This window comes from Chiloscyllium plagiosum, unplaced genomic scaffold (assembly GCF_037043375.1).
Source record: "Chiloscyllium plagiosum isolate Xiang-an unplaced genomic scaffold, Cpla_swu_hap1 HiC_scaffold_2, whole genome shotgun sequence".
Taxonomy (NCBI): domain Eukaryota; kingdom Metazoa; phylum Chordata; class Chondrichthyes; order Orectolobiformes; family Hemiscylliidae; genus Chiloscyllium; species Chiloscyllium plagiosum.
Window position 1 is genome coordinate 6,585,211 of NW_028270140.1, and position 12,363 is coordinate 6,597,573.

Consider the following 12,363-nt stretch of genomic DNA (forward strand, 5'->3'; position numbering starts at 1 on the left):
AATAACCGTGAGTTTGACTGGGACAACACAACAATACTAGGACCAGCCAAACAAGGAAGAGCAAGGGAATTCCTGGAAGCATGGAACTCACCCTCAGGCTCCATCAATAAACACCTGGACCGAATATGCAAACTGCTGCAATGGAAAAACTGGAATGGGCACTAACCCGAAACAGCTCAAACAGAACCTCATCAATTCAAAGAGGAGCACTTCACAGGAGGCAACGCAGCACCAATGATGTCACCTAGGAAGGGAACAAAATGTCTGCCAACAAACCTACCAGCTCGGCAAACACACCAACAACAAATCCAATTGTTAGAGGTAAATGAAAGGCAGGATTTGTATTTATCAGTCAATTTTACATTTCAGGTGGTATAGAATGGGTAAAAATAAAGGTTTCTTAATTAGTTCTCAGGATAGTTTTCAGGGTCACACTGGATCTGATGACAGTCATCACTTTAGTTGACCTGAGAAGTTGGTGGTGAATCTTTGAAGCAATTGTATCATAATTAAGCAGCGCACAACCCTACTTTAGAGCATTATGAGTCAATCATATTGTAAGATATAGGGTTCATAGAATCATCGAATCCCTACAGTGAAGAAGCCAGGCACTCTGCCCATCAAGTCCACACTGACCCTCTGAAGAACATGCTAGCCAGACCCATCACTCTACCCTGTCCCTGTAACACTATTTCCCATGGCTAACCCACCTAGCCTGCCCATCCCTGTACACCTAGCCACACTATAGGCAATTTGACATGACCAAAACACATAGCCTGCACATCTTTGGAGTGAGAGAGGAAACTGGAACAGCTGGATACATGGGGAGAATGTGCAAACTTCACAAGGATAGTTTCCCTGAGGATGGGACTTGGACATTCACTAAGTGAGGTAGCGGTGGTTTGTTCCCTTTTCTAAAAGGATATTACTGAATCAATTACAGTGATCACTTTCAAAACTTGGCAGAGTAAGGTATGAATTCAATTGTGTTGGGTTGGGAAGTACAATAACTCTGATGTTAGCAGATCTGTCATTGAGCGGCATATGTCAAAAGAGAGTGTTTACATTGAAAAGGACTGTGAAAGACTGTGTCTGTTGTGATAGCTAAGAATCCGAATTAATGCACCAAATCTTTTTAAGGACAAAATGTTTTGTGGGTGGTGTTGGTGAGACATAGAGCATAACGAACAATTAATTACACATCAGAAATGCACAAAAATTAAACCCTAAAATTCAATTACTTAGAAATCAAAATACAAAACACAAAAAGTTAACACTGTGGAAGAGAAGAATTCAGAGATTATCTGACATTCTGTGTTTGTGATGGCACCTACAGTTTTTTTAAAATTGAAAGTAGATCTAATTTTCAATCAATATGAATACAGTTTGGGGCTAAATTTTTACACTCCTCTGCAAGTGTATGTTGAAGGTGGGGTCGAGCAGAGGGACATTAAGGCTCAGAATATGCATGTGCTGTCTGTCTGTCTGTCTACTGTCTTCCTGCCCCACACCCAACCCATCTCCCAGTTCACAGGGGTTACTGTAGGAGCTGGGTAGCTCATCCACTATTGGGCATATCGACATCTTTAAGTAGCAAATCAATGTTCACTTTCTCATTGCTACTTCCTCACACCATGGGAGATCCTATGCCAATCCAGCAGCCTGGCAGCTTTTTCTGGACCAGTTGGGAACAAACACTCTTGGGATCATCTGTGACTATTGGAGGCATTTCCCTCAACCCCTCCCTCTCAGCAGGTCATATCCTGCTTTAACCCTGCTTTTAGCGCCTCATATCCAGCCCCAGATCTGCTTCACCACATTACTACACCTGCCAGTCAGGCCTCACCACTACCTTGAACCTGGCTTCAATCCAGGCTCTAGAAATTTCTTTCCTTTGGCTCTAATTATAGCATTTAAATCTGATGCTGTTGGGACTACAGAGCTTTTGACGTTTCAGATTGGCAATTTGCTAATGTTAAGGGGCTTTAAATGGTCATTGGATAAACATATGGATGAAAATGGAATAGTGTATGATAGATAGGCTTCAGATTGGTTCCACAGGTAAGCACAACATTGAGGGCCGAAGGGCCTTTACTGCACTGAAATGTTCTATGTTCAATGTTCTATGTTCTCTGAGGTGGGACTTCCACACAGATAGGGGTGGTAGACCCACCCTGAGCCAATTAAAAACCTGTCAAGCATAAAAATGGTGCAGCCAGCATTATTGTAGATAGCGTCCTGGTCAATTTTCTTTTGTTTTATCAAAAAGGAGCAGATTGTGGAACCCCATACAATCCAGCCTATGGTTTTTGACATGCGTCAACACTAAATTAGCTCAATATTCATGACTGAAGTTTGTAATCTGGTTTTTAAGTGCATTACTTTGTGGTAACTCTGAAATCAATGGTTTTGTTTCACATGATCTATCACGGTGGCACAGTGGTTAGCACTGTTGCCTCACAGTGCCAGAGACCCAGGTTCAATTCCCGCCTTAGGCGACTGACTGTGTGGCGTTTGCACATTCCTCCGGGTGCTCCGGTCTCCTCCTACAGTCCAAAAATGTGCAGGTTAGGTGAATTGGCCATGCTAAATTGCCCGTAGTGTTAGGTTCAGGGGTAAATGTGGGGAATGGGTCTGGGTGGGTTGCGCATCGGCGGGTCGGTGTGGACTTGTTGGGCCGAAGGGCCTGTTTCCACAATGTAAGCAATCTAATCTAATAATATCAGCTCAGTATCTTTAAAAGTGCCAAAAAAATTCATAATAAAGCAGGCTTAGAATCTTTACATTGTAGAAGCAGGCTATTTGGCCGATCAACTCCGTGCTGGTCCTCTGAAGATCATCCCACCCTGACCCACCCCATCTCTGTAACTCTACATTTCCCATTGCTAACTCACTTAACCTGCACATCGTGAAGTAGTTTAGCATGGTTAATCCACCTGACCTGCACATCTTTAAATTGGGGGAAGAAACCAGAGCACGCAGAGAAAACCCACACAGATACAGGGAGAATTTGCAAGCTCCACCCATACGGTCACCAGCGGGTAGAATCGAACCCAGGTCCCTGGGGCGGGGAGTGCTAATTGCTGAGTTAGCCCTCCAACACTTATTCAAGTCCAATGGATGCCTAGGAGACAGTGAGGTCTGCAGATGCAGGAGATCAGAATTGAGAATGTGTTGCTGAAAAAGCACAGCGGGTCAGGCAGCATCCAAGGAGCAGGAAAATTCATGTTTCGGGTTGAAGCCCTTCATCAGGAATGAATGGATGGCCTCAGGTAAACCAACAGCATTACAGGAACATGCAGCAAACTGAACAACTCAAATTTTTACTTCCCCATTGCATTATTTCACCAGGGAGCAGAAGTTAAAATCTCCTTCACTGTTTAGCTGAGCTGGAGTTTCACCACTCCCCAACACTCCCCCCCACCAAACCACCTCCCCTCCCCATTCTCCGTCCCTGACCAGCAATGTAATTTTGTAGCATTACCGTTTATAAAATGCAGGGGATCATTTATAGCATCCATCTGGCCATCCTGCAACCATTCTTGTGTATCAGTAACTGAACATGCCTCATGCAGATGGAATGTCTTGGCAAGTTTTCCTGAGTGACGCACTCAGGATTTCAGTACAATAGTCCCAAGTATAACTTGTACCCTGTATGTATGCCATGCTGCTTTATGACCATGCATGCTAAGCAATCAAAGGGGTTTAAGATTGTCTAAGTGACTAGTTAAAGAATACAAATGTAATAACCTATTAGACGGTATGTTTCCTTGAGAGATGTATTTGCTACAGGTTTCCAATAGAGAGTTTTTTTTTGGTTTAACAAAAGGCAGGATTAAGTCCTCTGCAGGCAGCAGTTATTTCTTATCATGCATTTTGACAAAATTGGAATAGTCTTTGAGTGCCCTCTTTGGTAACTATCTTTTGTTTCACTCTTTATAACAAACTATTGTCAAATATGTCCCTATGCTAGCAGGAACATCTACTGACATGGGGTATAAATTTTTAACTATTTTCCCTGTTCAATACAAAAGTAATTCACAGGTTTTACTAACTTTAATTTCAAAATTCTTTGAATTAAATTTTAGTGCCAATATTTGGAGAGAATAATACAATTTTAGCTGCATTTTCTTCAGTGTTCCTTTTTGTAATCTATTAGCTGTTTAGAACTAACATCACGCTATCTTTAAAATTTCAGACATAAGTAAGTTGTTTGAGAGTGTAAAATGAAACACAAAATAAAGAACAGCTGAGATATAAAAATCTAAGCATGCTTGCGAATGAAGAAGGCTGTAATTCTCTCTGTTCAAATCTTTATAATTTTCTGTTTTTAAACCAGGGAAAAATATTTTCTTTCCTCCTGTATACTCTTTGTCTAAATCTATTTTATGTATGCTATTTTATGTCAAATCCATGTGTTACCAATGAGTGGATTTATGAGTGAAGGGAGTAGAAATTAATAGTTAGAGCACTGTTGTGGTGTTCTGAAATCTCATTAATGTGCACGCAAAATCCCGAGATATTACAGAGGAAACATAACAGCTTGATATATACAATTAAAGGTCAAATTAAATTAAGTATCCAACACGTCAGCAATATCAAATCATTCTTGTTCAATAGAACAAGCAGTATCCCACTGCAGCCTGTCCTGATTATGACATTAACGTATTCATTTCTACGGCATTGCCATAGCCTAAATGAGTTGGAGAATGCCAAATGTTAGCAACATGAAGCACAGCAGGAATTTAAAATAATCTGCTCCAATACAAAAGACATTTCCTGTGATCCAATTGCATTTATTTGCAATTTTGTTATCTCCAAAATTTACAACGTCTCAATCCTATGCCGTGTGAATCTTTTTATCTTTTCAAGTTCCCATTCAGATTCAACTAATTAAATAGGTATACAATGTAACAACTGTGAAGGCACAAAAGAAGTGATTTCATATAGCATTTGTTCATTTTCTCATTGATGTAAACCCAAACAAAAAAGAACGTTATAAGTTAAAGAGATTTCTTTAGAAATTTGGATGTTAGAATATAAAAATTGAAAACATTCATGATAGGCACACTTGGATGCAAGATGGATGAAGAAGGATAATCATATTGCAACTAACCAATGTTATCATTAAACAATCATTTAGATACAAAATAAAAAAGTATTGTTGAACGTCTGCAAGAATTGCTTGTATAACAGTGTAATCTCTGTGCTTCATTTGTTTTTGTAAGGGGAACTCTGAAATACCCTGCTTGCAATATGTTTTTTTTTCCTGTTTATGTTTTGATTATTCAAAAGCACATCGAAAAAATATTCTGTATGTGTCAAACAGTGAATCCCTGTTAAGCTTATTTGGGAGTTGTACTTAATAGTCATTCCCTTTTTTTAAGTTATGCAGGTGAAAGTTTTATTCAACTTTTTCGTTGGTGGCTTGTCTCATGGCAGACATCAATAAGTAGTGACCAGCAGTGAATATGTTATGATGTATATTGAATGACTTGTAGGCAAAGTAGAATCAGAGCGAGTCATTATGTAGCAATTTGCAGTTCAATACCTCAAAATAATAAATCACTATTATTAAAAACCACCACATTCAGGAGAGCTGGTTATTAATTCACTACAAATACAGTAGGAGTCCTGTGCAACAGTTACCAAGCAATAGGTTAAAAAACGCTAGCAGTAATAGATTAGCAAGGGTCACTTACTAGTTAACCAGGCACATTCTTAAACTTGCTGGCTGGATGCTGACATCACCACCAACATGCAAAGGCATGCTTAAGGCGATGGATAAGGGCAGGTTCATTAATTACCAAACAACCGTCCATTTAGTCAAATAGCGTTAACCCAACAGAGTAAGAAGCTATTTGGGAAAATACTATAATTCTGTATTTAAAACAAATCCACTCCTTTAAAAAAAAACAATCGATCATGGCTGAGATACACAAACCAGAATAGTCAAAAATTAATACATATTTGGATGTTCAAGTAACGAGGGTCAAGTGCAATCCAATCAATGATATCCCTACCTTTTATACTGCTGTTTGAAAATATACCTCCAAATTCCGTCTGTTTTGGTTTTGAGGATAAGCTGGTTGGATGCCCCAGGGGCTGGGGTACTTGAAAAGTATGTTTTGTTACCACGTGCCTTCTGGGACTTAAAGCTGGTAAATGGATGGCATTTTCGGGCATGCTGCTGTTCTGGGGTGTGACTGTAGGGTGCTGACAGCCGTTCAGGAACAGTTTCGGATGCATGTTATTCGCCAGCATCCCAGTCGCGGGACTTGGCGTTGCGCTGTTTGAAGACGGGCATGGTGTCTCTGTCTGGATGATGATGGGGGGGATCTGTTGTCCGCTAATCAAGGCTGAGCCCTGGGGAGTTCCTGACGCCCTGTGGTTTATGTTACAGGGTCTTCCATTCATGATTGGGACGATTCTTCGGCAGTCAAACTTGCTTAAATAATCCGTCAATCCAGCAAGAGTTAATAACAATTCACGACATGATCCAAACCATGTCAGAGAGTCTCCTACGAACGTAAAATACAATATTTGTCAAATACTATTTAAAAATGTATATGCATTAACTCAACGATGAATATATCTAATAATATTACCGTACCCCGAGGAACAACCATTGTTGCTATATTTTTGATACTATCATCTTGACTTTTTTGATTCTGAAAGTATCACATTCGTTGGTGTTAAATGACAATATTTGTTTTTTTTTCATCCTGAATTAACATGAACAGTTTCAGTGAGGAACTGTGTCAGGACCTGAACTGCATCAAGAATTTTAACGAAATGCTAACCTTATGGACATTAATCTAAAGCAAAACATGGTTATTTTGTTGATTACAATGTTCAATGCTTTTTTTCCGAGTTTAAAATGCAACTATTGAAGGCAAAAGTCAAATCTTACTCATTGTTCAGGCTGACAGACCCGCAAGCAGAGACGCTGAAACACTTCCATAGTCTTACCAAACCATGGGGAGATGACTGGTGGTGAGTTAACATGGGGGTGGCCACACCCCAGGTGAGGATGGAGATTGAGAAGGAGAGTTCATCATGGTAATCCAGACCAGTACAGAACCTGACTCTACACTGCTGGTGTGCAAAGACCACCGCCTAAGGTTTTTCTGCCGAAATTAAATGGGGGCCCATTCCGTTATCGGTTCCTCCCCATTCCCCAAATTTTACCTTGTACAAGTTAAACATGCCTTCGGTTTGTTTATTGGATAGAGTCAAGCTACAATGTTTGTTTGTTTCTTCATATGCTACTGTACAAAACCGGATTGCTTCAGGGATTACGCATGCATCTATTTTTATGGTCAGAAGTCACAGGAGACCAGGTTATTGTCCAACAGCCTTATTTGAAACTCTGGTGTCCTGTGACTTCTGACCTTGTTCATCCCAGTCCAACACCGGCACCTCCACATCTTTTTTTTTTAACGGATAAAGTATATTTTTGAATAAACTCTGTATTGCAAACCAATCACACTGCCAACTGAGCTAACCGACCTAGAGGATGGACAGCTCAGCAGGTCTGACAGCAAGTACGGAAAGACAAACAGTCCAGTGAGCCTTCTTCAGAACAGTGCTCTCCACAGGTACTGCAGGACCCGCTGAGTTTCTCCAGCAATTCTTTTTTGTTTCAGATTTCTATCATCCGCAGTTCATTGTTATATTTTACAGTTAATCGAGCCCCTGGTCTTGTGATAATATGGATGTCGTTTCATCATGGGCTGGGGAGGGGGTAGTGGTGGGGTTTGGAGCCAAGTATCTGTTTTGTGGGAGACTTTGTAGGTTTGATATTCGACATGCAGCGTTAAGGGCAATGAGCCCCAGACAACACGGTGAGTTCATCTTGTGCCTGTTGCTACTTTCAATCTGTTGACTTTATGAGCGGTTCAATTGTACCATTCATGTTTCTGGAGTGCCCGTGATGAGCACGGTAGAAATAGTGAGTCTCAATAACCGGGCCGAAGATAAGGGAAAATAATGGCGATCATTATGTTTATTATGTGGGGATGACTTCGGGCCATCTCTCTAGTTTGCTTTTGCGAATTATAGAGTCATAGAGATGTACAGCATTGAAACAGACCCTTCGGTCCAACCCGTCCATGCCGACCAGATATCCCAACCCAATCTAGTCCCACTTGCCAGCACCCGGCCCATATCCCTCCAAACCCTTCCTATTCATATACCTAGAATTGTCACCTATCTTCTTATTCCCACGCCCTACCAAAAAAAAACTTTTTGTTATCCTTCAGAAACTGTCTTTATTTCGCAACAGAACAACACTCTGCAAGGTCCCAAGGGATATTATGTTAAATTGGGTGTGAGGATTTGTATTATTTGAGCGCATGGTTGTCTAGCAATTAAAGATGCTGTGTTCAGCATTGCAGTGGGATTGTACCATGGCTAAAAATTACAACACAGTATAATAAATCGATGTTACAACATCTCTATGGGAGCAGCGGCACTTTTTAATTTGTCACCTTTGAAACTTTTCCTAGTTGCTTCTAGCTCTGGAGAAGAGGGAAAATTGCCATAGGCCATCTCTGACTCGTTACAGAGAGATAAAAATCACACAACGTCAGGATTTGGAGATGCCTTCATCATCAACCACCTGATGAAGGAGCAGCGCTCCGAAAGCTAGTGCTTCCAAATAAACCTGTTGGACTATAACCTGGTGTTGTGTGATTTTTAACTTTGCTGAAAATGTGTTGCTGGAAAAGCGCAGCAGGCCAGGCAGCATCCAAGGAACAGGAGAATCGACGTTTCGGGCAGAAGCCCTTCTTCAGGAATGACATGATTTTTAACTTTGTCCACCCCAGTCCAACACCGGCTCCTCCAAATCGTTAGAGCGAGGACTGGTGGCAGCTTAACCTGAGGGACATCATGCCTCAGCTGAGGGAAGAGATTGAGAAGGAGAGCTCTTCCTGGGAACTTCAGCCACTGCGAGAATTGAACCCATGCCGTTGGTATTACTCTGCATCACAGACCAAAGGTCCAATCAACTGGGCTCAACTCTAAAGGGGAAAGAGTGGGACCCGAAATGTTAACCTTGCGTTCTCTCCACAGATGCTGGCAGACCTGCTGAGTTTCTCCAGCAATTTCCGCTTTTGTTTCAGATGTCCAGCAACCGCAGTTCTTTGTTTTTTTTTGCCTGACATTTATTGGATGTGTTTAAAGGAAGATAAATAAGCTACGCCCCAGGGTGCCAGGGAATGCGCTGGAGCCTCGACTACTGGAGACACTGGAGGAGAAAATCCTTCTCAATAACAGAGCACATCACATTGACCAGGACAGGCCCAGAACATGAGTGGCAAATGAATGAATTGCAACAAAAGATGAAGCTATTAGAGAGGGGAGCGGGGGGGGGGGGGGAGGAATTCAGTCAAGTTGACCTTTTTTTCTAATCCTCGTGGTTTTATTTACTCGGAAGTGGAGCTGATGCTGGCATATCAGAAGACAGCTGCAGATCAACCACTGAAGCCAAACTGTGTCTATCGCCAGGCGATCTTTCATACAGTCTGTATTTTGTTTTAGGGGCGGGGGTGAGTCGGTTGGAAGGAAGAGACGAGATCCAAGACCAGAATTTGTGAGAGAAATCGGATTTGAAGAAGTTTCCATTGAAACAAAAAACTTCAGCCAACACTGCAGCCTCACAGCACTGGGGACCTGGGTTCGATTCCAGCCTTGGGTGACTGTGTGGAGTTTGCACATTCTCCCCGTGTCAGCATGGGTTCCGTCCAGGTACTCCAGTTTCCTCCCACAATCCAAAGATGTGCAGGTCAGGTGAATTGGCCATGCTAAATTGCCCGTAGTGTTAGGTGCATTAGTCAGAGGGAAATGGGTCTGGGTGGGTTACTCTTCAGAGGGTCAGTGTGGACTTGTTGGGCCGAAGGGCCTGTTTCCACACTGTGGGTCATCTAATCAAACAGCGAGCAGCTGACTAATCATTGCACAGAGTGGGGAGCTGTTAACTAAAAGAAACAGATTCACCCTAATATCTATTTAATATAAAATGATTGTAGATTTAAATAAAATAATATGACACTAACTCTTGGGCATTGAAAATGTTGAAGCGCTTCAGAGGAAGGTGTGGTAAGCCAGTCTGTCTGCTGTCTGTGTGGGGATGGTATGTAAATCGGCGGGAGTCGGTGTACCTGGGTGTGAGATGGAGAGGAACCCCTCAGGAGGTAGTGAACAGCCCAAAACAGAGCGAGAAGCCATTCACTGGCCAACTGTAGGAGAGACAGGGCATTCATCACCGTCCAGAGGTTAGGAGGAACTTGTCTTTGTAATTAAAACCTTAAAAGTCCTTTGACCCATTTGCAGTTTTAAATGTTGTTTAGATTGTTTTAAAATGTCAGGAGTTTGATATGATGTGACAAATTGCATTAAATTTTAACCTTATCTACATACAAACTACATTGTCTGCATGCGCCATTACACACCAATTATCCCAAAAGGAAAGAAGTGAGAGATTGATGAGGTGAATCTGAAAGTGGTGTTTTACATAAATGCTCACATTAATTCGGTGCAGGTTTCATTCCAAGGATAACAAATACTTCCTCCTATCAAGATACCGACGCACAGAGTTAGCTCCTTCTACAATTCAAGTCGTGCATCTGTGAATCTGGGATTTAAAGAACTGTTTTTGTTTTCTGGATGAGGAGGCAGGTCAGACTGAGGCAGTTCTGTCAGATGGGAAGGAGCAGGGTGTAGAACTATGTAACAGCGTGATCCAGCATCACGTTTTTCCACTTTCAGTTTTATCCCTGCGTCAGGTTCAGGTTGTCTCCAATGAGCTTTATCAGTTCACAGCGCAAGGGAGAATAACAAAACAAAACAATTTCTACATCGTTCTCTGTAAAGACAATTTGACATGAAACGTTTTAATCAGCTATGAGCTAAAAACTCCACCTGCCACAATTGCACAGCTACAGCTCAATGCTTACTTGAGGACAGGACAGGTTTTGTAACTAAAACTTCCAGAATGACTGTGTTCCTCCAGGGAAATTGGTGAAATATTGATGATCAGTTTAGCCCCAAGCCGATGGTATAACTTTACAAAAGGTGTCTCATAAGTAAAGGCAATAGTTTAAAGTGACCAGAATCGCTCGTGTTTGTTTTGTAAGTGTTCAACCTACTGTTTTTTAAAACAGATTTCAGATCCAGCTCAGACCCCAGACAACGCAGTACTAGGGTTCCCCAGCTATTCTGACAGTTCAGAGAAACCCTTCACCCTTACATTATCCAACATTAGCTGCTACAAACTGACCACGGCGATTCTGTGGTTCAGCCCACGTTCACAACTGCCTCACACCAGGAGCCACTTACCGGGAGGTGAAAATAAATTATTGCACAACACACCGTAAGCACCCTCATGACAGAGAGTATCCCTGGATCCAGGCGAATATTCCGCAGTGAAGTTATTCGGTGTTCAAAGATGGAGCGGAGCCTCCGAGTTTTCCCAGCAGATCTCAACTTTTTTCCTCTCTTTCTTTCTTTCTCTCTCTCTCTCTGTCTCTTTCTCTCTCTGTGTGTCCCTCTCTCTCCCTCCGCGGAGTGGGGGAGGGGTATCTCTGACTTTGGGCTCACTGCTGTACACTCGGGTTGTAGTACTGCTGTTTACTGTTGTGTTGTACGTGTGGCTGTATCTATGCCTGCGACTGGAGCGTTGTGTGTATCTGTGCTCAGCCCAACTGGACTGCGGGGGTGGGTAATTGGTGACCGATTTGTGGAAATTCATTCAACCAAGGATTTGAAAACTGCACCAACCATTGGCAGGAAAAAAAGACAATCTCCGACCCTGCCTGCTGAGCCTCAGCCAACTGTGATGTTTACAGTCACATTCTGCGTTGGAAAGTTGCATTTGTTCAGTTGCTGTCTTTTTTTAATTTTAAAGTGTGAGTACGTTTGAACTGACGCTCACATATCCGCATTCTCTCTCATACTCACAAGCCGTATCGACGCTAGAATGAAAAGTGAATTATCCTGCTGCCCTTTAACTGCGCTTAGAAACGTTCAAACTTGATTAATTAATAAAGACAGTGCATGTAGGCTGATTGAATTGCGTGATAGCAGTACTTAATTTCCTGTTGTAAGTGGGCAACATATTTCACAGGATAAATGACTCCGGCCCGTGTTATTGAACAACCTTTGATCAACTGAAGGAAGGAGCAATGAAAGGGTTAAACTGTAATAACACAAGTGTATTGCCATTTGCTCGCCCAGCCCAATATAATGAAATGCCATTTTAACTATTCTTCTATAAATGCGCTGCTTTGCTTACTCCAAACACACACACACACCTAAATAAACTCATACAAACCACAAAAAATATTGAATCAAGATCCT

General features: G+C 41.9%; 1 protein-coding gene across 7 annotated transcripts in view; it reads right to left on the reverse strand.

Moving 5' to 3' along the window:
- The window catches only part of LOC122564092 (zinc finger protein GLIS3-like), a 577,543-nt gene extending 565,902 nt beyond the window's left edge, over nt 1–11,641 (reverse strand). For 4 of the 7 annotated variants that reach the window (XR_015759424.1, XM_043718678.2, XM_043718669.2 and 1 more), the window contains exons 1-2: nt 11,344–11,641; nt 6,024–6,521 (exon numbers count right to left, since the gene is read on the reverse strand). Coding sequence is in view for 4 of the 7 variants with exons in the window: in XM_043718678.2 (XP_043574613.2) it covers nt 6,024–6,417 (394 nt within the window). In the remaining 3 variants the exon portion in view is untranslated. Of the gene's footprint in view, nt 1–6,023; nt 6,522–11,343 lie in introns of those variants that run through there. The other 3 variants (XM_087994494.1, XM_087994499.1, XM_087994473.1) reach the window with 2 other exon arrangements.
- Nucleotides 11,642–12,363: the final 722 nt, after the last annotated feature.